General features: G+C 45.3%; 2 protein-coding genes across 11 annotated transcripts in view; both read left to right on the forward strand.

The window, feature by feature from the left end:
• The window catches only part of Ttbk2 (tau tubulin kinase 2), a 124447-nt gene extending 115674 nt beyond the window's left edge, over positions 1 to 8773 (forward strand). For 8 of the 9 annotated variants that reach the window (XM_021155967.3, XM_021155971.3, XM_029470485.2 and 5 more), the window contains one exon: positions 1374 to 8773. In XM_021155967.3, coding sequence (XP_021011626.1) covers positions 1374 to 1836 — 463 coding nt within the window. In that variant the 3' untranslated portion in view covers positions 1837 to 8773. The remainder of the gene's footprint in view (positions 1 to 1373) is intronic. The other variant, XM_085834532.1, reaches the window with a different exon arrangement.
• Positions 8774 to 10096: 1323 nt separating this feature from the next.
• Positions 10097 to 24514, forward strand: Cdan1 (codanin 1). 2 transcript variants are annotated; one of them, XM_021155974.3, is made up of 28 exons: positions 10097 to 10202; positions 10422 to 10912; positions 11121 to 11327; positions 11526 to 11695; positions 11825 to 11938; positions 12018 to 12096; positions 13461 to 13581; positions 13747 to 13856; positions 14245 to 14334; positions 14853 to 14928; positions 15419 to 15624; positions 15916 to 16036; positions 16148 to 16294; positions 16454 to 16620; positions 16947 to 17034; positions 17239 to 17328; positions 17494 to 17548; positions 17731 to 17864; positions 17961 to 18064; positions 18294 to 18452; positions 18958 to 19021; positions 19196 to 19274; positions 19454 to 19602; positions 21023 to 21130; positions 21215 to 21278; positions 21408 to 21589; positions 22866 to 22973; positions 23769 to 24514. In XM_021155974.3, exons 1-28 carry the CDS (start codon positions 10113 to 10115, stop codon positions 23892 to 23894), a joined length of 3699 nt encoding a protein of 1232 aa, XP_021011633.1. In that variant the 5' UTR covers positions 10097 to 10112; the 3' UTR covers positions 23895 to 24514. The 2 variants fall into 2 exon arrangements, with proteins under 2 accessions (XP_021011633.1, XP_021011634.1); XM_021155975.3 differs by having other exon boundaries at positions 11124 to 11327.
• The last annotated feature ends 1344 nt before the right edge of the window (positions 24515 to 25858 follow it).

The raw sequence follows: 25858 nt of genomic DNA on the forward strand, positions 1-25858 counted from the left end.
CCAAAACTAACTGCAGTTTATGTCCAAGTTTTCCTGTGTGGGTTGCAAGCCTTTAATGTACTTCAAATTTATAAATAATTACATTTGACTCTTCTAGTGCAGTTGTTTTCTAGGTGGGGTAGGTTCCTGGTATAAAGAAAAAGTTCATAACACACATTCTTTATTTAAAATTTTACATATTAGTCAGCTTATTGTTCTTACAGTCATTTACTAGAGACAAGCTAATTTATAACGATGGGAATTCCAAGTAGCATGGCACAAGGCCATGCAAGTGCCTCCTTCACTTCAGTCACTACACATGGTGGCTTGAGCACCTTGTGCATCTCAGCGCATGCCAGTCTCCTTCCCTTTACTTCCAAAGCCACCAGAATTTAACATAGAGGCTCCACCCTAATGATCTTACCTAATCTGATCACTTCCCAAAGACTCTACCTTTAAACACCATCGTCAGATTAAAGTTCCATGTGCTTGATTAAACTAATGAAGGTGGTCCAGAGACAACCCATACTACTATATAAACTGATTATAAAGCCAGGTGTGGTGGCATACTCTGATGCCAATACTTGGGAAACTGACGCAGAACAATCACAACTTCAAGGCAATAATGACCTACACAGTAAGTTCCAGATGATCTAAGCTACACAGTGAGAGCCTGTCTCAGAAAACTATTTAAAAGAAACAACAACAAAACCTTGACTACTGCTAGACATGGTGGCTCTGAAGCAGAAGAATGACTAGTCAACCTGACTATATAGCAGAACTATATATTTACAGATTTTAAAGTTTTATCTTTAAAGAGAGAGAGGAGGGATGAAAGCGTATTGTATGATGGGGGTATGCATGGTGTGCATGTGGAGGTGGGGGGACAACCTTGTGGAACTGGTTCTCTCATTCCATGTTTACATGGGATCCAGGGATCAAATTCAAGTCACTAGGCTATCGTTTCAAGAGCCTTTACCCACTGAGCCATCCTCGTGGCCTCTATTGGAATTTTTTAAAAACACACAAACAAGGTGTCTTTGGCCAGGAAGGATAGAAAGCTGGGAGATTATACATACTTATAATCCCAATACCTGGGAAGCTGAGGCAGGCCTGGCCTGGGTTACATACGGAGTTCTTGATGGCCAGTGTGGGCTGCACAGGAAGACCTTGTCAAAGGAAACAAACATTAACCAAAGGCCAAACAGACACAGCAGGTGTCAAACCCAGCGTGTGGGAAGGAGCAACTCAGTGTACTTCTAGTGCGTTTTTTGGTATTGACATACTTCATACATATCATGATTTGGGATACTGTGATATTTTTTTTAGGCACACTTAAAATGAATTTTTGATATCCTGTTTCCAAAAAATTAATTCTTCTCTATTCTTTTAAGGCTGCGCAGATATAAAGTTCTAGGGAGTAGTAACTCTGACTCAGACCTTTTCTCTCGCCTGGCCCAAATTCTTCAAAATGGATCTCAGAAATCCCGGAGTACTACCCAATGCAAGAGCCCAGGATCTCCTCACAATCCAAAAACACCACCCAAGAGTCCAGTTGTACCTCGAAGGAGTCCCAGTGCCTCTCCTCGAAGCTCATCCTTGCCTCGAACATCTAGTTCCTCACCATCTAGGACTGGACGGCCCCACCATGACCAGAGGAGTTCTTCCCCACATCTGGGGAGAAGCAAGTCACCCCCTAGCCACTCAGGATCATCGTCCTCCAGGAGGTCCTGCCAACAGGAGCATTGCAAACCCAGCAAGAATGGCCCAAAAGGATCTGGCAGCCTCCACCACCACTCAACCAGCTCTAAAACTCCCCCAGGGAAGAGTAAGCCAGCCAGTAAACTCAGCAGATAGGAAGTAAGCAGGCTACATCTCTGGGAAAGACGTGAGATCTTCCTCCTAGACCTGATGCATGTGTGTCCCTGTACTGTCTGTTTCAAACAATCAGTGTTGATCTTCTCTTACAAAAGAAAGTAACATGATCAGTTCTTTATAAGAAGACGTAAGTATAACTAGCTAGGGCAGGTAGAAGCACATCAGGAGTCCGTGCCTCTGCACAGGAAGCGTCAGTCCAGCAGTGTCCAAGGGGAAGAAACTCAGGCCTGAGCTCTTGTTTATAGCTGCCTTTGAAACAGAAAATTGAGGATAGGAAATAGAATGGGATTTTAGGTGATTTTGCCTAATTTGTTAATCTTCTACTCAAAAAGTATATAGCAAAATTGTTTGATATTTTTATTTAAAACTTCCTAACCTTGGAGAGTCATTGCGCAGACATTCAAATATAAGAAGCCTGTTGCCAGGAAACCATTACCTGGGTATATTTGGTTTGTGTGTTTATTTAGTGAATCTACACCTTTCTTTCCATTCATTCCTAGTATCTTCCCTGGATTTTACATTTTTTAAAGTTAATGTTTTTACCTCTTATTTTTAACAATACACCCTAATGTGTGTTTTCATCAGCACAGGATAATCCAATTACCTTTATTTAGTCAAACCTTGCTATTTTCTTTTGAGCAACAGTTCTTATTCTTAACTCCTATATTTTTATCTCAAAAATGAAAGAAATGTCTAGCTAGAGCTATTTGGGGCAAGTGTGTCTGGAGAGGGACAGAGAGCGGGACAATGGCTTTCCCTGACTGCACTTCCTCCTCTCAGGAGCCTGCGGAGGAGACAGCTTCCCTGGGTTCTTTCTAGTGTCAGCCTTCAGGGTGATCTAGGGAAGAGTAACACTTTAGAATGTGGCTTATACTTTTAGAGCTTTAGAAAGAAAATATGTTACTGAGGCTTACAATCAGATTTTGTATTTTATACATTTAGCCAATAAGGAATGAATATCTGGGAAATAAATTTAGACTAAATAGTTTTCTTTCAATGTTTTTATTACCTGGTTCTTGTGTTGTTTAATGCTTGGGCTTCTTAGCCTGACTTCCACATTTATAAGACGACGTAAGTATAACTAGCTACGGCAGATAGGAAGCACGTGAGGAGTCCGTGCCTCTGCATAGGAAGCGTCAGTCCAGCACAGTCCAAGGGGAAGAAATTCAGTCCTGAGCTCTTGTTTATAGCTGCTGTTGACATCTAAATTTCAGTTTATAAAGCTGTAAGGATGATCTATTTGTTCTAATCTTACTCTCTTACTAGCAGAAATCAGGCAAATTAAAGATACCAGACTTTTTAAGTGGACTATTTGATGCTCTATGGGTGTATAAAAACCTTATTGAGGTCAGGGAAATTGATCTGCCTGCTGTTGAAATCTGCCTTCTAACAAACATCTACTTTTTGACTTTGTATTGCTGCCAACCTGTAACTGTTGAGTTTCAGGAGTGGGGTGGGAAAGGAGATGTGTTTCTTCACTAAGTGAGCGTGTTCCAGGGGTGCATCCCAGCTGCCCGGGCACTACACTAACTTAGCTTGTTCTGTGTTGAGTGTTTCCAAACTTGGGACACTACACTGAGACATAAGGTCTCCCATGAGAAATGGGGCATAGTGTGGAATCTTAATTTCTTTCCAGGTTCAGGCACTTGAGAGCAGTGCAGTAGGTAAGGTGCATTTGTCGTTTATCTATTACAGCTGTAATACTGGAGACTGATCCTTATGTATTATATTGTATAACAGTTACTGCAGTACTGCTTGCATGTCTTTCATGGTAAATTATATAAATATTTATAAATATAGAAGAGACATATGCTTATATAAATCCATTTTTTCTCATTCTGCATTTGTAATTTCAAGATTATAGATGATAAAATTCCTTTTCTATTGTGTGCCTCATGTACACTTGGGCATTGCCTGTCTTCATTTTCTGAACACATGTTCTTGGCATGTGGTCCCTAAGAGTAGTCCTGCCTTCCGGGTGCACACTGAAGCAGCTGGCAGTTGTTACCAAGCCAAGGTGTAAGGTACTTAATATTCACTTAAAAAGTATTTTAATAGGGGAAGATTTTAACAAGATACGCTTGTAATACAGGCTCAAAGATTACTCATGTTAGCCACATAGTTCTGTCCATATGATTAGAGTGGATAGATGGGCATTATAATTATGTTGCTGACATCAAATGTTTTTTAAAACATTTCCTGAAAGTTGCCTCTTCCATGTCACTTTTTTGAAGGGAAGTGGGGATGGGATGTAGGGTAACTAAAATTCTTTGTTACATTAGTTAAATGATGCTAAAAGTAGCCGGCTTTCTCGCTGTCCTCTCTAGTCAAACATGTGCTAATAGTAACTGGGAAAGCTAACAGGGCCCAGCCTTTTTCTTTGTGAATTTCTCTGCTGGCAGTCATGCTGACAGGGATGCTTTCTGTCTGTCTTTCAGTGTGTTGCCTCCTTTTCTGCATGCCGTTCACAAACTCATCAAAATCCAGAGACAAAACGCCTCATTATGTGAGAATGTTTTATTTTGTATGTAGGGAAAAGAACCAACCAAAGATGTTTCTGCTCTGAAGAAAAGGAAATGGACTAATTAATTATATCGTATGTATCAGTAGTTACATTTATGATTAAGTGCTGTCCTGATACAGAGATGAAAAAGTAGAACCGGGTGTGATGGCATACACTCTGGAGGCAGAGGCAAGTGGATTTCTGAGTTCGAGGCCAGCCTGGTCTACAGAGTGAGTTCCAGCACAGCCGGGGCCACAGAGAGAAACCCTGTCTTAAAGAAACAAAAGATTAAAAAACATAGTTTGTACTTTTAGATGTTACATTTCTTTCAGGTTAAAAATAAAAGTTGGCAGCCTTAAGCCAGCTCTTCGCTCAGGAGTATGATCTAGAGAATCAAGCTTTCGGTTTGGTTTGGATTTTCAGTTCTTTATCTTGAGGTTTTTATTGATTGGGCATGTTCCATATTTCAGTCACAAATCATCCAAATAAGGTAAAGAACATGACTGTAGCCATAATAGAAGTAGGGTGTGACAGAAATTATCTTTTGGGAGACAAGTACCTCCTGGCTTCTATCTACACAGGTTACTAACTCAGGCCGGTCCTGTGCTTATTTCAGTGGAGCAAAGAATGAACACTTAGTTCCTAATTTTAGGTAATGTTGCCCCCAAATTATACTACTGACCCGTAGGCTTTGTGAATTGCTTGAAATATTAAAATCATACCTTGTAATCTTGCACATCCTAAAGATAGCTGGACTTCAATGGATAGTGAAAACAGGAGGGAATTGTATCCTATCTGATTCAGCATTAAGATAGAGATCTTAAAACTTCTAGGCGAGCCGGGCGTGGTGGCGCACGCCTTTAATCCCAGCACTCGGGAGGCAGAGGCAGGTGGATTTCTGAGTTAGAGGCCAGCCTGGTCTACAAAAGTGAGTTCCAGGATAGCCAGGGCTACACAGAGAAATCCTGTCTCGAAAAACCTAAATAAATAAATAAATAAATAAATAACAAAAACAAACAAACAAAAAAAACAAAAACAAAAAACAAAAAAAACCACCAAAAAAAAAAAAAATCTAGGCACTTCTCTCCAGCTCTGCATACAAGCTGGCCTTGCAAACAGGAGCACAGCCACCTTTAGTTCTTTAGTTGCATGCTTTGCAATGAATGTCTTTGGTAAAAGTTGCAACAAGTTAATCAAGGCCTAAAAAAAAAGTAACAAACGGTCAAAGACTCCTGTCCTCATTATCCACTGCACATTATTTGCTCCAGCAGCTCCAGCACACTGAAGCTGTATACTGATGGGGTGTTTCATTTTACTCCTGGACACTGCGGGAACTTGAGGGGCTGCAGCAAGTACCAGAGACTCCCTCTCAGTCACAGATTCTTAGGCTCCTGTTTCTGTGATTGCATCCATTGTACAAAAGAAAAGGTGTACATTGCTGCATGTTTTATAAACTTAGACCGCATAGCTAGCCTAAGTAATGAGATTTTCTACACCCAATAACCTTGACAAACAGGTGCCTTTTCCTCAAGGGCAGAAAATTTTACATTTCTAATCTAACATTAGGAATTGGTGATAGGAGAAACAGGATCCACAATTTAGTGGCTTTAGGAAAAAAATGCATCTTGAAAATGTTATCTTAAAATATACTTATAGATAATCTAGATTTAGCCTTGGAGATCAAAGTTTCTCATATTTTAAAACTTGTTAGCTAGGTGTGATGGGCTAATGTTTCTAACCAATACTTGAGGGACTGAGGTGGGAAGATGGAAGAGAGTCTGAAGCCAACCTCTGCTTCATAGTGATTTCAAGTCCACATGGGCTGTAGTGTGGGATTCTCTCCCAAAAAACAAAAACAAAAACATTATTTTTTTAATTATTTTTTTAAGTTTTCATACATGTATGTATATATTATATGTTGAGTGCACAGCTCTCATTTGTTTGTATCTGTCATGGCATGTCTTTAAGAATTACTTCTGTCATGTTCATGGTTTGCATTCACTGTTTTACATTGTGCCTATTTATGGCTTTTGAATATTGTTTCTGGGGGGAGGTCATCTAGCACCTCTGTCACTGAGGTAATAGACATTTGTAACCAACACCTCTGTCTCTGAGGTAACAGGACATTTGTAACCAACTATACTGCTTAAATTTCTTTAATTTGGTTCTATAGACAACATATTTTCAGAATAGCTATTTATGTTTTAATCCAAATGCATTATAGGATTACAGCATGTAACAACTTTGATGATCCTTACATGCTAACAGTACTTATAGTCCCAACTCAGAAGCCACAGTGATGTATATTAGACCTTAACTCATAGAAGGAAACTAGAGGCAGTTCCATAACTCAGTCAGTGGGAGGTGTCTGGTAAACATGCCCCACTTCCTAACCTCACCAAAACTTTACAAAACTTGAGTGTGCACTCTGAGAATGTGTAAGTAAAGTAGAAACTCCTCATATTATTGGGTATTTGCCTTATTTTGGCCATTTCTCCAGAAATTTTACACAATCTTGGAACCTTAAGGATTTGTTATGTAGCATTGCTTTCCAGAACTGCAGGAAGTGGAAAATTCCTAGGTAACTCCCAAGTATGAAACAAGAAGAACCCCTATTCACTTAGAGGAGAATATGGGTAATATATATATGTTTTCAGGTAAGTTCTTCCTCTTGGGAGAGGATTTACATCAGAAAATTAGTGACAAATTCATCTCTTGGTTTCACAATATCTCAAGATGCTAAATAGCAAAGATTTACTCAGTCATGATTTCAGTATTTGCTCCTATAGAAGTACTAATAAACATGACAGCTAAGGCAAGTTCAAGGTGATGAGATGATTTCCTATACTGGGCTTAATCCTTGGTTTTAAAAAGTCCTTTCATTGCCCTTACAATGTAACAAGTTTCTGCCTTCTCTAATTGGAGGTGATAGTATCTACACTGTAGGCTCAAGGTGATGCCGACCACATCTCCTGGTACCTTCAACCAGAATTTCTAGACCAACAACAGTATGAATGAGGCAGATCTCTGAGACTAATAGAATTACAGAGTTTGCTAATAACATTATTTTACATTAACAGTGGAATAGATTTATCTCTTGATAATTTGAAATTATTTTGTACCGTATACATGATTATTCACCTACACCAAGTTTTTATGTAGACTATTCTTGCCATATGATACTTTTTAAAACTCCCATAAAACATAATTGAAAACACTTGTATCAAAGTTGGAATGTGCCAGGTGTTTTTTGCTCACTTACAGTAGTACACAAGGCTATACAGAATTTGGGCTGTGATTTATTATTTTAGGGAGTTTGCTGAGAAGAAACCTTAAGACTTTATTCAAAACAGTTTGGTTTGGTTTGATTTTTTGAGATGGGAGTTTTTCAGTGTAGCCCTGAGCTGGAACTTGCTCTGTAGATTAGGCTGGCTTTAAACTCCAGACCTGCCTGCCTCTGCCTCCAGAGTGCTGAAATAAAAGGTGTGAGCCACCATGCCTGGCTAAAACAGTTTTATTAAACTATAAATCAATGAAATTAGTTCTCTAAGATAATTAAGAAATTAAAATATAGGAAATAGATCTTCTTTTAAAGAAGACAAAGGAAATGTAGCACTGGGCCACTCAGGACTTTGACATTGGATTGGATTTCCTAGACTTTGGTGGTATATGCCTATATCTCAACACTGAGGAGGTAAGGGCAGGAACAGGAGTTGAAGGTCATACATAATGAGCTGCGTAATGAGTTTGAAGCTAGCTTGGGCTCTATGAGACCCTGTCTCAAAATAGGGAGGAGGGGAAAGGCAGAACAAAATCTTAGGTAAAAGAGATTGGATTGTTGGATTGGATGAGTAGACAGATCTGATGGCCTGGGCTTGAGCCACTTTGCTGTTCCCTGATGCACAGTTCTCATTCTCCTTTGACACCTTCCCTAAATGGCATCTATTTCATCAGATCATTTATTTACAGATTCCAAGCTTTTCAGAAAAGGAGGCACATCTCATTTTGTATTAGATATAATAAGTTCATAAATTATTATTGGCAAATGTTATCAAACTTAGTCACATCCCGAATTCTCTTACTGAACTTCTTTTGTTCAGTAAGTCAATGTTCTGCTGTCCTCCTCTTAATGAGATGCGAAATTGCTCTTTGAAGTTCTTTTCATTGTGTTACATTGTATCCTTTCTCCTTCGAGCATCTTCCCTTTATGTGTTTTTGCTCAGGCAACCATGGGCATAGAGTATTGAAAAACATGCAGTGCTTTTGTATAGGCCATCTGTACATAAAAGTGTAATTATTTATTTAATTTTCTCATTTGTACCATATTAAAGCTTTGTACAGTGTTTTAAGTTCTGTTTTAAAATTATTTTGTATTTTATTTTTATAATCTAGTAATAAAACATTCAGTCCGCATGCAAACTTTAGTGCTATTTGTGTGATGGTTTGGATTTCAAAAAGTGAAAAATATTTCCTAAACTACTAAAGTGTTACAGATTCAGCACACCAGAAGTGTCAGACAACCAAGAGAAGGCCATTTTGGCTAACTTAAAGCTAGGTGAACACCAGGGTTCAGGGGTCTGACGGTGTGTGTTCAAGCTGACTTTGAAACTGATACTCTTCTGTCTCTGCCTGCCAAGCACTGGGATTGCAAGCATCCACTAAACCCAGCACAGAATTAAGTTTTCAAAACTCCCTTTTCTTCTCCTTGGCAGACATCCCTGGTATGCATGCTAGAGGCATTCCTGCTCCATCTACTGCCTATCACCAAGTGGTCTTCCTTTGAATGAGAGGAACACAGGGCCAATACACTGCTACTTTGTTTTGGAGGAAACTGTTCAACTAGATCCTATATCTTGATTTTTTTCCTTTCCTTTTACTAAGGAGTATCATCCGAAAGCCTATCATATTTTTCAAAATAAGGGACCTGACAGGAGGTGTAGCCAGAGGGTCAACCAGCCAGTGTGTGTGTGGAGGGGGTCGGGGCGAGTGTGTCTAGGAAAGCCATACTCTTCCAGAAGCTAATCATGAATCCTGACCTCTCAAGTCAAAGAAGTTGAGATATTCTCCTGATGGAAACTCTTCAATACAAGTCTGATGGACATTTGATGATTTATAAGATGCCTCAGCATGAACTCTGTCCTCAATTGTCAGTTGATGAAAAGGTTGGCCAATGGTAAAAAGTCAGCCTTTGAGTAAAAGAGGGGATGGGGTGGGGAGCTAAGTAGGCCGGGCGCACCCCTTTAATCCCAGCACTCCGGAAGCAAAGACAAGATAATCTATGAGGTCGAAGTCAGCCTGGTCTACAGAGTGACCAGGCTATACAGAGAAATCATGTCTCAGAAAAAAACAAAAAGGCCAAAACATAAGGTTACTCACTTTATTTTGGTTGAGGAGGGAGTGACTCAAAAAGCTCTACAGTCGATGGTCTAAGGCTGTGCTTATGACAGGTGTCTGGTCTCATAGGCTGGTCTCTTAGAGTTGGTCACTTTTCCTGTCTGGCCCCTCTTTCGGACCCGGGTCTCCTCAGGCAGTTCATCTTGTCACATTGCTCCAGGGGCCAGGAAGTCAGAGAAGGGCGCCTCGCCGCTCTGCAGGCCTGGCTGGCTGGGCAGATCTTCCCGGGCCGCCAGAGCCCCACCCCGCAAGGACCCGCCCCGTCGTCCAACGGTCGCCCCGGTCGCCGGCTCCGCCCCTCCCGGCCGCCCGTGGCGCGTGTGCGCCTGCGCAGTAGCCTCAGAGCGCCTGTACAGGGATGGCGGCCGTTTTAGAGTCGCTGCTGCGCGGAGAGGTGCCGGTCGCAGCCGCCGTGCGGTGGATCGCGCGCAGCACCCCGAGTTCGGAGGTAACAGTGCGGACACGCCCTCAAGCCTGCCTGGAATGTGCTTCCCGCGGGGGATGATGCTTCAGTCCCTTCTCCCAACCTGCCCTGGCTGACGGCCCGCGCCAAGGGCGCTCGCTCCTCTGCGCGCCGCTGCCGGGCCGCCCACCCTGCGGCCTCAGCCGCTGGGGGCCCGCGCTGTCAGCTGACGCTCTCGCCCCGCGACCTCTGCTTCTTCCTCAGGATAGCTCCGAGGTGGCCGCTCTGAGCGCACTTCGGCCTCTGCGGAAGGAATTCGTGCCGTTCCTGCTGAACTTCCTGAGGGAGCAGAGCAGCCGGGTCCTCCCGCAGGGCCCCTCAACCCCCGCCAAGACCCCAGGCGCCTCGGCAGCCTTGCCAGCGAGGCAGGGGGCCCCGGCACGGGGTGGCCGTGGGGCGCGCAGCCAGCTTTTCCCTGCAGCCGAGCCCCTCAGCGCCGCCGCCGAGGCACCTCTGGCCCGCCGCGCGGGCCGCAGGCGGGGTCCGGGACCGGGGCCATCCCGCGAACGAGGCGGTCGGGGCTCCGGGGCCCCGGAGGAGGGGGCGAGTGGCGAGAGCCCGCCTTGGGCCGGAGGCCGGAAGCCTAAGGGCTCAGGCAGCCCTGGCAGCCCCAGACTGTCGCTCTCTGATCCGCCAAACCTCAGCAACTTGGAGGAGTTCCCTCCCGTAGGCACCGTTCCTCCGGGCTCTGCAGGGTGAGAATCGGTCCTTATTGCAAGATGTTCGCTAAAGCCGAGCTGGGTGTCCCAAAGTAGAGAGCGCGATGGTTAGAGGGTTGAGGGTGAAGAAACCACAATGGGGGAGGTTTTAAAAGGGGCCCAACTGTTATGGATGGAATGATGCTTGAAGATAGAAATTTGGAAAACAAAACAAAACAAAACAAAAAACTGTGACTACTCTCAGCAGAACGAAGCCTTCTCGAAGGATCAACCCAACTCCGGTGAGCGAAGAGCGGTCACTGTCCAAGCCCAAGACCTGCTTCACCTCACCCCCAATCAGCTGTGTCCCCAGTTCCCAACCCTCAACCCTGGACACTAGCCCTTGGGGCCTTGGCCTTCCCCCAGGGTGCAGAAGTCTGCAAGAGGAGCGGGAGATGCTCAGGAAGGCGCGGTATGGCTTTGCCGCCACCTGGGATGTCAGCTTCCTCCTTATGCGGGACTTGCAGGGATTTTTCCTGAACTTGATTTCTCCCTTCGGGATTCTGGGTTTGCTTCTTGGGCTGTTGGTGTCTTCTCTGGCAGAACCTGAATGTGAATGTCGCTGGTAAAGCCAGGCTGATTAATCATGACATCTCTCCTGTTCACATAGCACCAAGCAGCTCCAGCAGTCACCTACCCCAGCCTCTCCCATCCCAGAATCGGGATCTCCGGTTCCCAGCAGGACAGGAAACCTCACCGCAGAGCCGGCCGACCCGGCCAGAGTGTCTTCTCGACAGCGCCTGGAGCTGGTAGCCCTTATCTACTCCTCCTGCATTTCTGGTGAGTGAGCGCAAAGGGGGCTGCGGTGAATATGCTTGCAAACTACAGAGTAAGAGAGTCGAGGAGGCGCAGAGCCTTGGCCTGCTTGTCAGTGGTGCGCGATGGTATGGCATTTCTCTTTATAAACAGAGAACCTAGTACCAAACCTTTTCTTGGAGCTTTTCTTCGTCCTTCAGCTCCTTACTGCCCGGAGAATGGTGGCCACCAAGGAGAGTGACCTGGAATCAAGTCAGGGTGCCCTAGGTCAGTAAGCAAGTCTCATTTTGAGAAATGATGTTTGCAGGTGGAACAGTTCTTAACTAACGGTTTGTTATTGACCTAGATCCTCTGGACACTCCCCTGTTTCGGAGCATCCATGATTGCGTCTTCTTTGCAGTGCAGGTTTTGGAGCATCAGTTTCAGTGAGTTTTTCTAGCTGAGACATTTGAGTCTTATTATCTGTCTGTTTCTAGCCCTGTAGGATGCGTATGCCTTTGCTTAATTGATACAGTTGCTCTAGACCTTCCACCTGTAACCTTTTGTTGAGGGGGAGGAGATTGTGGTTGGGTTTTCGTTTTTTTTTTTTTTTTTTTTTGGTTTGGTTTAGTTTTTTTGTATTTTTTGAGTCAGGGTGATACTATGTAGCCCTTGCTGGCCTAGAATCCCCTAAGTATAACAAGCTGGCCTTAAGCCTGCATAGATTTGCCAGCCTGCACGTCTCAAGTTCTGGAAATGAAGGTATGCACTACCACTCTTGGCCCATCTGTATCATTTAATTTTGTATCAAGGCTATGAATTTATCCTCTAGAAAAATAAATAGCTGGGTTTGGTGCTAAGCAAGGATTGCAAGTTTAAAGACCTGCCCAGGCTGCAGAAAATTCAAGGCCAGCCTTTGAAAAATATTGAAAGGATGGACCATTTAGAGACTGCCGTATCCAGGGATCCATCCCATAATCAACTTCTAAACGCTGACACCATTGCATACACTAGCAAGATTTTGCTGAAAGGACCCAAATATAACTGTCTCTTGTGAGACGATGCTGGGGCCTAGCAAACACAGGAGTGGATGTTCACAGTCAGCTATTGGATGTATCACAGGGCTCCCAATGGAGAAGCTAGAGAAAGTACCCAAGGAGCTAAAGGGATCTGCAACCCTATTGTTGGAACAACATGATGTACTAACCAGAACCCCGGAGCTCTTGTCTCTAGCTGCATATGTATCGAAAGATGGCCTAGTCAGCCATCAATGGAAAGAGAGGCCCATTGGACTTGCAAACTTTATATGCCCCAATATAGGGGAATGCCAGGGCCAAAAGAATGGGAATGGGTGGGTAGGGAAGTGGGGGGCGCTATGGGGGACTTTTGGGATAGCATTGGAAACGTAATTGAGGAAAATATGTAATAAAAATATTAAAAAAAAAAAAAAAAAGAAAAATATTGAGCTGTAGTCCCAAATAATATATACAAAAGGGTCGAAGTATATGGATCACTGGAGTGCTTGCTCATAATATAGAGAGCCCTGTATGCCACAAGAAAAAAAAAAATAATAGCGGCAACAACACATGGCAGCTGACCTTAATGTTCATGGTGAATGTTCTATCCTACTGTCTTGCTCTCAGCTTCATGAAGTCTCATGTCTTCCTTCACCCTTTACCTTCATTGTCTTGATTGTTAGCCATGGCCTTGCCATACATACCTAGGCTTAAACACCTGTCTTATGCCTCAGATGTCCTTTCTATCTGCAGCCTGTGTGCCGGTCTCAGTCATGTGTGCCCTCTCTTTGCAGGGTTCTCTCCTACCTGGATAAAGGGACCTTAAAGCTGCTGGCTGAGAATGAGCGGCTGCTGTGCTTCTCACCTGCTCTGCAGGGCCGCCTTCGGGCTGCTTATGAAGGCAGTGTTGCCAAGGTAGTTACCCTCGCTAGGTAGCCTCACTGAGTAGCCTAGATGGTCTGCAGATTCAGACAGTTTCCATGGTGCTGTCAGGTGGGCAGACTGGGCAAGAATAAGGAGTAAAATTTTGTAAACGTGATCCAACAGGTCTTGTTTCCTAATGTTGTTGCCATGTTTTAGGTCTCCCTCGTGATACCACCCTCTGCTCAAGCTGTCTCCTTCCAGCCAGAAACTGACAATCGTGCCAACTTCTCCAGTGATCGAGCCTTTCATACTTTTAAAAAACAGAGGTGAAAAGAAAAGGGCCCTGATGAGGAGGGCATAAACAATTCTCTCCTTTCCTCGAATTAGCAGCTAGGCACTGAAAGGGGTGGGTGACTGCTCTTCAGACCCTTTGCTGGCAGTCATCATAAAGCCTGTTGGCTTCATTCTGTTTCATGTCCACAGACTTGAATCCCTGAGCTTAGCAGACCATCTTAGGGTCAGCTTTCCCTGTCCACAGATGCCTGTGATGTGCTGCTGCTGGGTCTGTAACATTACCATCATGTAGAGAGCTATGGGGGTTAAAGACTGGCACCGTGGGCAGGCTTATCTTAAACCTTCCAGGCAAGGGAAAGTGCTCTGGGAAGTGGGTGTAAGCAACTGGGAGTCAACTGATGAAGCTTCCATATCTTCCAGGGATGTGTTCTATGAGGTACTTCGAGAGTGGGAAGATCACCACGAGGAACCCAGCTGGGATTTTGAGAAGGGCTTGGGTAGCAGGATCAGGTGGGTGCTCTGTCCTTGCTCTGACAGTAAGCAGCAACCCAGGAATATTTAGGGTGTTGGTTGGGAAGGGTTTCCCTCCTTCACCCAGCTCTTCCTCAGTCTCCAGTTATTGGTAACTCGACCTCCCTAGATCAAAAGGGATTTATTTCCTTTCTAGCTTCTCACTCTCAGGGATGCCATTCACTTGTTCTATAAAGGCAGAAGCTTGGGAAGGGACAGAGCTCATAGATGAAACTGCATAGGTAGATGACCAGGCTGTCAAACAAGTATCCTGTCCTTACTCCCTTACGTTGGTAATGATGTTCACTGACAATGAGCATGGTCTGAAGATCTGAGAGGGCATTTCTGGGTGGGTTGAGTCTGTCTATCTAGTCTGGAGGAATCTTGGTGGTGAAGGAAATGAACGTTTCTTACCTTCTCCTGGGTGGGCTTTCTGGCAAAGGGGTTGTTCACATCTTTGGTAAACAGCCGTAATGCATCCCTTGTCTCCTTCCTATACTGTGTCTCTTTCTCCTCAGAGCCATGATGGGTCAACTTTCAGCAGCCTGCAGCCACAGCCACTTTGTCCGCCTTTTCCAAAAACAGCTTCTCCAGGTAAGAACTACAGTGGTAGCCAAAAGATGTGGGCAGCTAAATAAAGGTTGGCACTCTGGATCAGATAGACAACCTAGTTGATTCTGGCTACAAATTTAAAAGAACGCCTTCTCTTTGGGAGATAGTTCAAATTTGGCGGGCACATGTTCTCTGACTTCTCTGGACCCCATGCCCTTCTGTAGCCTCTCACCACCATCCCTTCCTTGACTTGGCTATGGTACAAAGAGAGCTTAGTAGTCAGGGTATCTTCAAACCCTTGTTCTAGTGACCTGAGGCAAACAGTGCTTGCCTTGCAGTTTTTATCTCCTCATCTGCCAAATCAGAAGACAAACCCTCTGGAGTGCTCATTGCTTTCTTTCAGACCCAGGGTCTTGCTCATGCTGGGCAGGTGTTCTCCACCAAGCTATATATCCCAAGCCTACTCTCTCAGTATTTTGTTAGTTTTTCTCTTACGGGTTTTTCATCTCTCTCGCCCCTTCGGACATCTCAGATGTGTCAGAGCCCTGGCGGTGCTGGGGGATCTGTTCTGGGTGAAGCTCCAGATGTATTGAATATGCTAGGAGCTGACAAACTAGGACGGTTGCGGCAGCTCCAAGAACGGCTGATAGCCCCTCAGAGCAGCGGAGGGCCCTGCCCACCCCCCACATTCCCAGGCTGTCAAGGCTTCTTCAGGGATTTCATCATGAGTGCCAGCAGGTAAGGGGCTTCTGTATCTCACAGGGAGAGAGACAGAGGCCAAGAAAGATTTGCGCTCCCCAATGGGCACGCCATTTTCCTTTGCCTGAGCCTCAGGTTTGGATATGTCTGGTTCCTTCCATTTATAGTTCCTCTTTTGTCTCATTCTTTTGCCCACGTAGGTAATGTCATTGTCCTTTAGCTTCATCCTTCTTAGGAGTTGTTATCTGGGGCATCTCCTCTAAATGCTGGTTCTTTTTTTACCAATTTCAGTGCCTTTTTTGTTTTGTCTTTTGCTTTTTTCCACTCAAGCTTCCATTTTAATCAGCACCTCATGGATAGTTTAAGTTTAAAGATTCGGGAGCTCAATGGCCTTCGCCTGCCTCAGCACGAGCCTGGTGATGAAGATGGGGAGTCAGACATGGACTGGCAGGTCAGAAAACAGAATGAGTGGGTAATGGGGTCTGATCTAGGAGGGAAAGGATGTGTGTATGTTCCAGAAGATTTACGCAAAGAACATTGTTTCCCTTGATTCCTCATGCAGGGTGAACGGAGGCAATTTGCTGTAGTTCTTCTTAGTCTTAGACTTTTGGCTAAATTTCTGGGCTTTGTGGCTTTCCTGCCGTACCGGGGACATGAACCACCCCCGACCCGTGAGCTTCAGGACTCTATTCTGGCCCTCAGGAGCCAGGTGAGCATGTGAAAGATCTGGGTAAGGAAGAGTTGTGTAGACCAGAGAAATGTGGAGGATGACTGGTTTCCTTGGCTAGTCTAGTACCCTGGCAGGTCAGAGGGTATTAGCCAGCCCCTTTTAAGAGCCTGCTCACTGACAGAATCCTGGCTTTCCCAGGTCCCTCCTGTTCTGGATATACGGGCTCTGTTGCAGCAGGGGTTGTGGGCCCGTCGGGCAGTGCTCACTGTGCCCTGGCTGGTAGAATTCCTCTCTTTTGCTGACCACATTGTCCCCTTGCTGGACTATTACCGGAGTGTCTTTACTCACCTGCTGAACTTACATCGGTGAGTAGAACTTGACTTACTTGCATAGCCTTGCTATTTATAAAGTAGGCCTAGAAGTCTGTGTTTCTGTGTGGTTCCACAGCCATGACAGCCTCAGGAGAGGCAGAACTGTGACAATTGTCTTTCATTCCCATGGTCCTCCCCTTTATCTTATGGCCTAGCCAAGAAGAATATAAAGTGCAAGTCTCATTGAGATCCTGTTGGACTCCTCAGCAGTAGTGTGATTTAGGTCTGCTTTTGAGAACTCCCTTCCTAGTAATACTTTTGTTTACTGCCTTCTGTCCTTGGCAGACAAAGTCTGCTCACGGCCTCCGTTTACCTTTTAGGAGTTTGGTCTTATCAAAGGAGAATGAAGGAGAGATGTGCTTCCTGAACAAGCTGCTGCTGCTTGCTGTCCTGGGCTGGCTTTTCCAGGTAGGAGGATGGATGGCTGCCATGGCAGACTACAGAGCTTTAGAGTCTGAGGAAGGTTTAGAACAGAAGAGGGAGGTTCCGAGAGGGGTGGGTATTGCTATGGCTTCAGAAGAAACTTTCTTGACCCAGGGCCCTAACAGATTTAGAAACTATGGCAAATCTTAGAGTACCAGTAGTGTTCTCACTACCTTCCTCTCTTACCAGATACCTACGGTTCCTGAGGACTTATTCTTTCTAGAAGATGGTCAGGTAGATGCCTTTGAGGTGAATACAACTGCTTCAGAGCATGGTTTGGTGAGTGTCACACCCGATAAATGAGCTGAATAGATAAGGACCCAGCAAGAGACCAGCTAGGGAAGACTTAAGATGATCCGTCTTCTTGACTTCTATTTCTGCACATTAGGGAGGGAAGGGAGACTGCCTGCCTTCCCCTTCCAGCCTTGGTCTGTTCTCCCCCAGGACAGTGTACCTGTTGTGGACCAGCAGCTGTTATATACCTGTTGCCCCTACATTGGTAAGCATCTCTGTCTCCCCTTATGGCCCATGGCCTGATACCCAAAAGGACCTCACTCCTCAGCATACTGTTCTGTCTTTAGGCTCTCTGGGTACTTCATCTTCTTTGCCCCACAAAGGCCATGATGTTTGGGGGAGGAAGGGGAGATAATTTTGGAATTAAGAACTTCAACTCCTCTACAGGAGAGCTCCGGAAACTGCTTGCTTCCTGGGTTTCAGGAAGCAGTGGGCGGAGTGGAGGCTTTGTGAGGAAAATCACGCCCACTACCACCACCAGCCTGGGAACCCTGCCTCTCAAGACCAGCCAGGGGCTGCAGGTGAGGGCAAAGGGTCAGGAAACAGGGAGGCAGCTGGTGAGGGAGGCAGAAGGAAGCCCTCATGGTACGACTACACCTGCCTCCACCTCCTGCCAGGCTCAACTTGCTGAGGCCTTTTTCCACAACCAGCCACCCTCCCTGCGCAGGACTGTAGAATTTGTGGCAGAAAGAATTGGATCAAACTGTGTCAAACACATCAAGTAAGAGTGGAGTAAGAATCCTAGTCTCAGACCCCCTTCATTTTTTTTCCCTTTAAACTTTTAACCTGTTGTCAAACTGAGCAAAGTCACCTGGAGGGAGTGGGTGGGAGGCAGGGAGGCTGAAATTTCTTATATCCTTTGAAGGACATTCTGACCAAATGTCCTTCCGTTTGCAGCCCTTTCCTCGTAACTCTCCTAACTGCCGCAAACCTTGTTCTCCCTGCTACAGGGCGACACTGGTAGCAGATTTGGTGCATCAAGCAGAGTCACTTCTTCAGGAGCAGCTGGTGGCACGGGGACAGGAAGGGGGAGATCCAGCACAGCTTTTGGAATCCTTGTGTTCTCAACTCTGCCCCCATGGGGCCCAAGCATTGACCCAGGGGCGGGAGTAAGAACTGTCAATCTATTTGAGCCTTCTCATTTCCTGAACTCTCCTCTTGGTTTTGTCAATTTTTTGTTAAGACTGGGTCCCACTCTGTAGTCTATGTTGACCTCACACCTCCAAGTGCTGAGGTGACAGGCATGAGCCAGCACACACAGCTTCCTTTTGATTTATTTTAACTATCTTTTTTCTTTTCTTTTTTTTTTTCTTTTTTCCTCTTTCACATTCCATTTGCTCCATTTCTGTTCCTTCCTCCCCTGTTTTGCTCTGTTCCCCTTTTCTGAAGGATTATGTCTTTGGGCATGGAGTCCACATATGGAATTGGAAGTCTGTAATGTAAGGCTATTGGGTGGGTTTCTCCTTCCTACAGCATATGTGCTGGGGCAGGAGAATGGACAATCCTTCCTTCTGAGTTAGAGTTTCCATTCATAGGCCTGCTGCACTTGAGAATTTACTTTTGTGACTCAGTCTACACTATTCAGACACTGACCCTCCTCCTGTCCTTTCTTAGGTTCTGCCAAAGGAAGAGCCCCACCGCCGTTCGAGCACTGTTACCAGAGGAGACCCCAGCTGCTGTACGTAGGAAGGAAGCCTGCAGCTAGCAGGCCAGTAGGCAGGCATGCATGTACACATATGTGTACACATGTATCTGTGTGAGGCTGTTGTAGGGTGGGTTCTGGACTGTAGAATCCAGTGCTGTACTACCTGCCTTCCCAAGTCCCTGACTCAGCAGTCCTTCTGTGCCACAGGTTCTAAGCAGTGCAGAGAACATTGCTGTGGGGCTTGCAACAGAGAAAGCCTGCTCTTGGTTGTCAGCCAACATCACAGGTGAGGTCTAGGAAAGGAGTGACTGAACCAAGTTTTTAAAGATGGACAGGCAGGGTATTGAACAGTTGTGGGAGATTAGGTGAGCTGTTTAAAACCAGTGAAAGGTGTGGGTTGTCATGACTAGCCCTTGCAGGGAGACATTCCAGTGACTCCATTCTTGTTTTCCCTCTGCCTGGCAGCGCTGATTAGAAGGGAAGTGAAAGCAGCCGTGAGTCGCATGCTACGAGCCCAGGGTCCTGAGCCAACTGTCCGGGTGGAGCGGAGGGGCTGCTCCCGAGCCTGTGAGCACCATGCTCCCCTCCCCTCCCACCTCATCTCCGAGATAAAAGTACACAGCTACCCTACTCCCTTGGCTTTCCACTCCCTCTCCCTGCTGCTTGCTTCTTTTCACATTGGCTTCAGGATTTGTATAGAAGCTTTGTGTGTTGTCTGGCTGGTTTGTTTCTTTTCTTACTGAATGGGATCACACAGAACAGAGCTGAACTGAAGGGTTTTCCTAAGTACTTTGTTCTAGAATCATCCAGAAAGTTATATCTAAAGGGTTGGGGTTTTTTGTTTGTTTGTTTGTTTGTTTGTTTTGAGGCAGGGTCCCATTATATAGGTCTGGCTGGCCTAGAACTATGTATACCAGGCTGACCTCAGATTCACAGAGATCCACCAGCCTTTGCCTCCCAAGAACTAGGTAAAGGTATATGTTACCACAATAGGCCAGAGCTAAAGTTTTTGACTAAATGCATCCTATACACATGGTAGTGAATAAATAGCTGCATAGTGGGGAAGTTTTTGAGGGGCAGTCAGTGTCTGGACATGGTTTCTGTACTATTTGTCCAGGTCACGAGCACAGACCATAAGTTCTAATGTGATTAAAAATAAATAAAAGCTGGGCCTTGATTGGGTGCAGGCCTGGATTCCCAGTTATTCTGGAGGCTGAGGCAGGAGGATCACAGGCCAGTCTGGGCAACTTAAACCAGACTTTCTTAAAATAACTTATAAAAGTAGATAGTTTGAACTCTACATATTAGCACTTGGTGTCTAGAAAGAGAAAGAGACTAATTTTATAGAACAGGACTCAGCAAACAGCCATGTTCCAAAATGAGGCTGCTGTTTGTTTTTATACATGAAGTTTTATTGATCCATTTATTTATTTATGGATCAATCTGTGGCTGTTTTTGTGCTACCAAAGCAAGGATGAATAGTTGGAGCAATATTTAGGCCTTGTGACTCCCAAGAGCTAAAATAGTATCTGGCCCTGCTCCAAACAAAGTAGTGGTCTTATAATAAAGAAATAGAGACTAGAAAGCAATGCCCATAGATGGGAACTATAGGAAGGAGAGAAAAAGGTATCAAGCTAGACTGCTTCTCAATATGCAGAGGATTTCTAGTTTGAGGTCTCAGGAGCATCAAAGAGGAGTATTCAGACTCTAGATAGGCCATTTTCCCTAAGCATTTTAAGGCACCCTCTGGGAATTGGTTATGTAGTTTTATCTCAGTGAGTTTCATCTTTTGAGTTCTGTGGCAGCACACAGTCTACAGGCTTACCACTACATCTACTTCCCTCTGGATTGTCCATATAATTGCTTATCTTAGCTGTGCTGTTAATGCCTGAGCCTCAGCCATAAGAACACCTTGACCCAGTTGCTTCACTCCCTTGGGCTCTGTTTTCCTTCTGCCTCTCTCCATTGGCTGGTTCCCATCCCAAACCAAGTTTCTGGCATTCTAGCATGAAGTTTCATCACTGCTCTCTACAGGATGTGCTCTCCCTGGCGGCCGGGCCTCGGGACCCTGAGGAGGGAGTTTCCCCAGAGCATCTGGAACAGCTCCTAAACCAGATGGGCCAGTCACTGCGATGCCGCCAGGTGAGATGTGGGAAGAGCCACATTGGCTCAGGACCAATCCTCAGAGCAGTAAGAATGACGCCCATGTCTCCTTTCCCCCCATAGTTCCTGTGCCCAACTGCCGAGCAGCATCTGGCCAAGTGCTCTGTAGAGTTGGCTTCCCTTCTAGGTATGTATGGTTCCTCTTCCACCAGGTCCCTCATGCTACATTCCCCAAACCCCAAGGTTGGGTGCAAGCAGGGTTAGGAGCATAGGATGTGCTCTTCTGCCTCCAAAACTTACCTTCTCTTCCCTGTAGTTGCAGACCAGATCCCCATCTTGGGGCCCCCAACACAGCACAGGCTGGAGCGAGGACATGCTCGAAGGCTTCTACATATGCTGCTTTCCTTGTGGAAGGATGACTTCCAGGGGCCAGTTCCATTACAGCTTCTACTTAGCCCAAGAAATGTAGGGCTTCTGGCAGATACTAGGCCAAGAGAGGTAAGTCAGTAGTTTTTGCTGGTGGGTGGGTGGGTGGGGGAGTAGTTAGATTTATGTATATAAATGTTTTGTCTGCATGAATGTGCACCATGTTGGATCCCCTAAAACGAGGGTGGCTATGAGCTACCATGTCGGTACTGAGAATTGATTTGCTGAGCAACAAGCAACTCTCAACCTCTGAGCCATCACTCTAGGCACATGCATGTGGATTTTCAAATAGGATCTCAATCTGTAGTCCATGTTGGTCTTTTTTTTTTTTTTTGGTTTTTTTGAGACAGGGTTTCTCTGTATAGCCCTGGCTGTCCTGGAACTCACTTTGTAGACCAGGCTGGCCTCGAACTCAGAAATCCGCCTGCCTCTGCCTCCCGAGTGCTGGGATTAAAGGCGTGCGCCACCACGCCCGGCTCATGTTGGTCTTAAATTCACAGCATTCTTCCTGCCTCTGCCTCCCCAAGTGCAGATTAGAAATATGAGCCATCATGCCCAGCTCCGGCAGCCATAGTGGGAGGTAGCGTGCACTTGTCAGTGAGCATTGTTCTTACTGAACTGAGACTCACCAGTTGGCTAAACCAGCTGGCTTCCAGGATTCCCTCTAGCCCCGCCTGCACTAAGGTTACAGGTAGATACTTGTACTACATGGATCCAAGGAAGAGCTGGCCCTTACCCTAACCACCTACAGTACTCCAGAAAGCAGCCTTACACATTGCAGGAGTTGTGGGAGAGCCAGCCCTGTAGATATGAACATAGGAAAGCTGGCCCATGCTCCTAGTCTCCCATGACACAGGCCATCATGTTTGCACATCAGAACTTTGCTGAGCAGTCAACCCCTTCATTCCCTGCAAGTCATGTTAGTAACATTATCCAGTGCCCACTCCAGATTTTATAACTGCTGTTTCTTTTATTTTCTTCCTCATCCTTGCTAAAACATGCTCCTTTTGTCTCAATTTCCTCCTTGGGGCAGCTTTTCTTTTCTTTTTTTTTCAGTGTTTATTTGCATTTATTTTATTTACTTTTTTATTATTTATTTTGGGGTGGGAGGTGGTTCAAGATATTGTTTCTCTGTGTAGCCAGAACTCACTCTGTAGATCAGGCTGGCCTCAAACTTGTCATCTTTCTACCTCTGCCTCTGCCTCCTGAGTGTTGGAATTGCTCTTAACAGCATGTTAAGCTTTATCTCCAACCCCAGCTCCATCCTTTGAGATGTCTTCTTTTGAGACTGCTATATAGTCTTCAGTCTCTCCTGACAACTTTTGACTTTCTCTGTGGTGTTTTGCAGTGGGACCTGCTACTGTTCTTACTCCGGGAGCTGGTAGAAAAGGATCTCATGGGACATCTGGAGATAGAAGCCTGCTTAGGCAGCCTTAATGAGGCCCAGTGGCCAGGGGTAAGGAGTCTTAATGTTAATTCCTTTGTCATACATTAATATATGTCTCATTAATATATTGTCCTAAAGATTGCCTATGTGGCTCAGGCTAACCACAAACTTGCATTCTTTCTACTTGCTGGGTAATGAGATTCTAGTTGTGGGTCCATCATAGCTGCAGCTACATACATTTTTACCAAGTGTTTCAGGCCTACCATGAGACCAAGTACTTATTGGGTTTGATCTGAGTGACCATTCTGCAGGACTCTCAGAAGAGCAGAGGGGGGAAGGACAATTGGAAAGCAGCAGCACGACACAGTGAATATTGGGGATTTGAAACTCAAAGTAAATTTCAACTTATATTTAAAATGCTCTTGTGATTCAGAGCAAAACTGTACCCACAAAATGAGATCAATACCTTGTGCCTGAATTTTTTTTTTTTTTTTTTTTTCGAGACAGAGTTTCTCTGTGTAGCCCTGGCTGTCCTGGAACTCACTCTGTAGACCAGGCTGGCCTCGAACTCCACCTGCCTCTGCCTCCCAAGTGCTGGGATTAAAGGTGTGCACCACCACTGCCCAGCTATGCCTGAAAAATTTAAAGCCTCTGTTTCCTGTTAAGAGTCTGCTTTCCCAGCTGGAACTTGAAACCTTAGTTTAGCAGTCATGGGGATTTGTATCTGTTTTTGCATAGAAGACATTAGATGGAACCGCTGCGTTATCAGTGTCTGAATGGCTGTGCGTGCTTATTTAGGATTGACCTCGGAAAGGACAGAACATCCAGAATTACTTTTTCTCTTAACCTTTCTACTTACTTCAGGACTTCTCAGAAGAATTGTCAACACTGTTTCGCTTGTTCCTAGCTGAACCCCATCTGCTAGAACCCCAGCTGAGAGCTTGTGAACTTATGCAACCAAATCGAGGGACAGTACTGGCCCAAAGCTAGGGCTAGGAAGCAGCCCTCTTGGGCATGTCACCAGAACCTGCCTCCTGTGCCTCAGGAGGAGGCTCAAGACCCCACTGCACGCCTTGTTGGGGCAAGAGTGTCCAGGTGTGTAACCGGGCTTGCTGCTCCTAAGTGAAGGAAGTGTGTTGCTTCAAGCATCCAGACACCGGCCCGCCTCAACACCTGAGATCTAGAGGAAGGAGAACCTGATTCAGAGTCACAGTGGAAAAGCCCAGAGACTCCGATCTTGGAACAGAAGGGCTGGCGTTTTTAATCCAGCTAAAAGAAATGCTTGTGCTGATCAATGTATTTCGAGCCTCAAGTTGCTATCCCAGCATCTCTTAAAACTGTGTGGTTCTGAGAAATCTTAATAGGCAAAGAACTTCTGCTTGTGAGAAATTTGACAAACATGGAGTTGGAAGTCTACCTTTTCTTGTGTCCAGAAGCTGGACTGTCACCCTTATCCCCAAATATTGACAGCCAATAAGGTAGGACTTGCCTAAGTGAAACTTGGTCTTCTATGGACTGTCACCTCTTTGCAGGGAATTAGTCAGGCCAAGCCTGATGGAGAAAATCTAAGGGGCTTGGGCTTTTTTAAAATAAAACTTTTAACAAGGTTGTGATGGCTGTTCTCCCTGCTTTCATCCCCTTTCTGAAAGTGGGCTTTGTGCACTGCAGTAAGCGAGCTGCTTTGCTTCTTCATGATGTTTGCGTCTGTCATGCTGAGAGCCAGTCTTAGACACAGTCTGCTATGAACTAGCATCAAGCGCTATCCATGATGTCTGATTTACCTCAGAACTTCCTTCTGACCAAAAGCAGCCTTCTGGGATATAGTTAGCAAGACCTCATTTCTATAAATGAGGTGATTTTTAAAATTTTTATTATACTCCGTGTGACTGCACTCAAGTGCTATAGCACACTTCTGGAAGTTGAAGAACAACTTGTTGGGAGTCAGTTCTTTCATCGTGTGGATCCCAGGGCTCAAATTCAGGTCATTTGGGCTTAGCCCTAAGCTATTTTGACAGCCCCTGTAACCAGCTGATTTTAAGGTTTTTTGTTTTGTTTTTCAAGACATGGTTTCTCTTTGTAGCCCTGGCTGTCCTAGAACTCACTCTGTAGACCAGGATTGCCTTAGACTCAGAGAGATCTGCCTGCCTCTACCTCCCAAGTTCTGGGGTTAAAGGCATGTGCCACCATGTGCCCAAAGATAGTATTTTGATAATGTGCTTTTATCCCTGACAGCTGTTTTTTGTTTGTTTTGGTGCTAAGACTCGGTGCTAAGACTCAGACTCTAGTGGAAGTATCAGAAGGTGCTCAATGATAACTCGAAGTCAACTGCAAACTCTTAGGGGAAAACTTTGCAGCTGGCAAAAAGGGTTTTGACCTAAGTTAAGCTTCTCTAAACTTACACTCCAGTGCTACTAACCCTCTGGTGTATGCCTCTTCTTCCTTCCCTTAACTCCTTTTCTAAGTCTAGGATTGGGCCTAGGGGCCTCACACATTGATGACAAACTGCTGGTTTCTGTCAGTACTGGTTATCAAACCTAGGGAGGGCCTCACATGTGAGGCAAGTGCTCCAAGCACAGTGGGCAGTCATGGTTTTCTCTTTCTTTGCCTGGAAGTGTCAGAAAGCTGAGTCCTGGTAAAGGTGAGCAGCAGACCAACAGCCAATCCTCATCTTGCTTAGCTAAGAAAGCCTGAAGCTCAGAAAACTGTTCTGACTGAAGGACTCAGCCATGAAGTGAGCCTGTCTTAAGGTGCACTTAGAACAGCTTGCTCCAACAACTGGTTGTAAAGGCAGGCAGGTACTCAAGTAGAGAACTAGTTATTCTCCATTCTGTACCAAGTACTCTTTTTTTTTTGATATTTGTATTGTAGGGACTGGAATGGCTGATTTACCTCAGAACTTCTTTCTTACCAAAAGCAGCCTTCTGGGTTATAGTTAGTGGTATTTGTATTGTGTG

This window comes from Mus caroli, unplaced genomic scaffold, assembly GCF_978045245.1.
Source record: "Mus caroli unplaced genomic scaffold, Mus_caroli_1 scaffold_2, whole genome shotgun sequence".
NCBI lineage: Eukaryota > Metazoa > Chordata > Mammalia > Rodentia > Muridae > Mus > Mus caroli.

Coding starts and splice junctions, on each gene's coding strand:
- Cdan1 (XM_021155974.3), top strand. CDS start 10,113: ATGGCGGCCGTTTTAGAGTCGCTGCTGCGCGGAGAGGTGCCGGTCGCA. Junction 11,328..11,525: donor GAGATGCTCAGGAAGGCGCG/GTATGGCTTTGC, acceptor CTGTTCACATAG/CACCAAGCAGCTCCAGCAGT. Junction 17,549..17,730: donor TACCTGTTGCCCCTACATTG/GTAAGCATCTCT, acceptor ACTCCTCTACAG/GAGAGCTCCGGAAACTGCTT.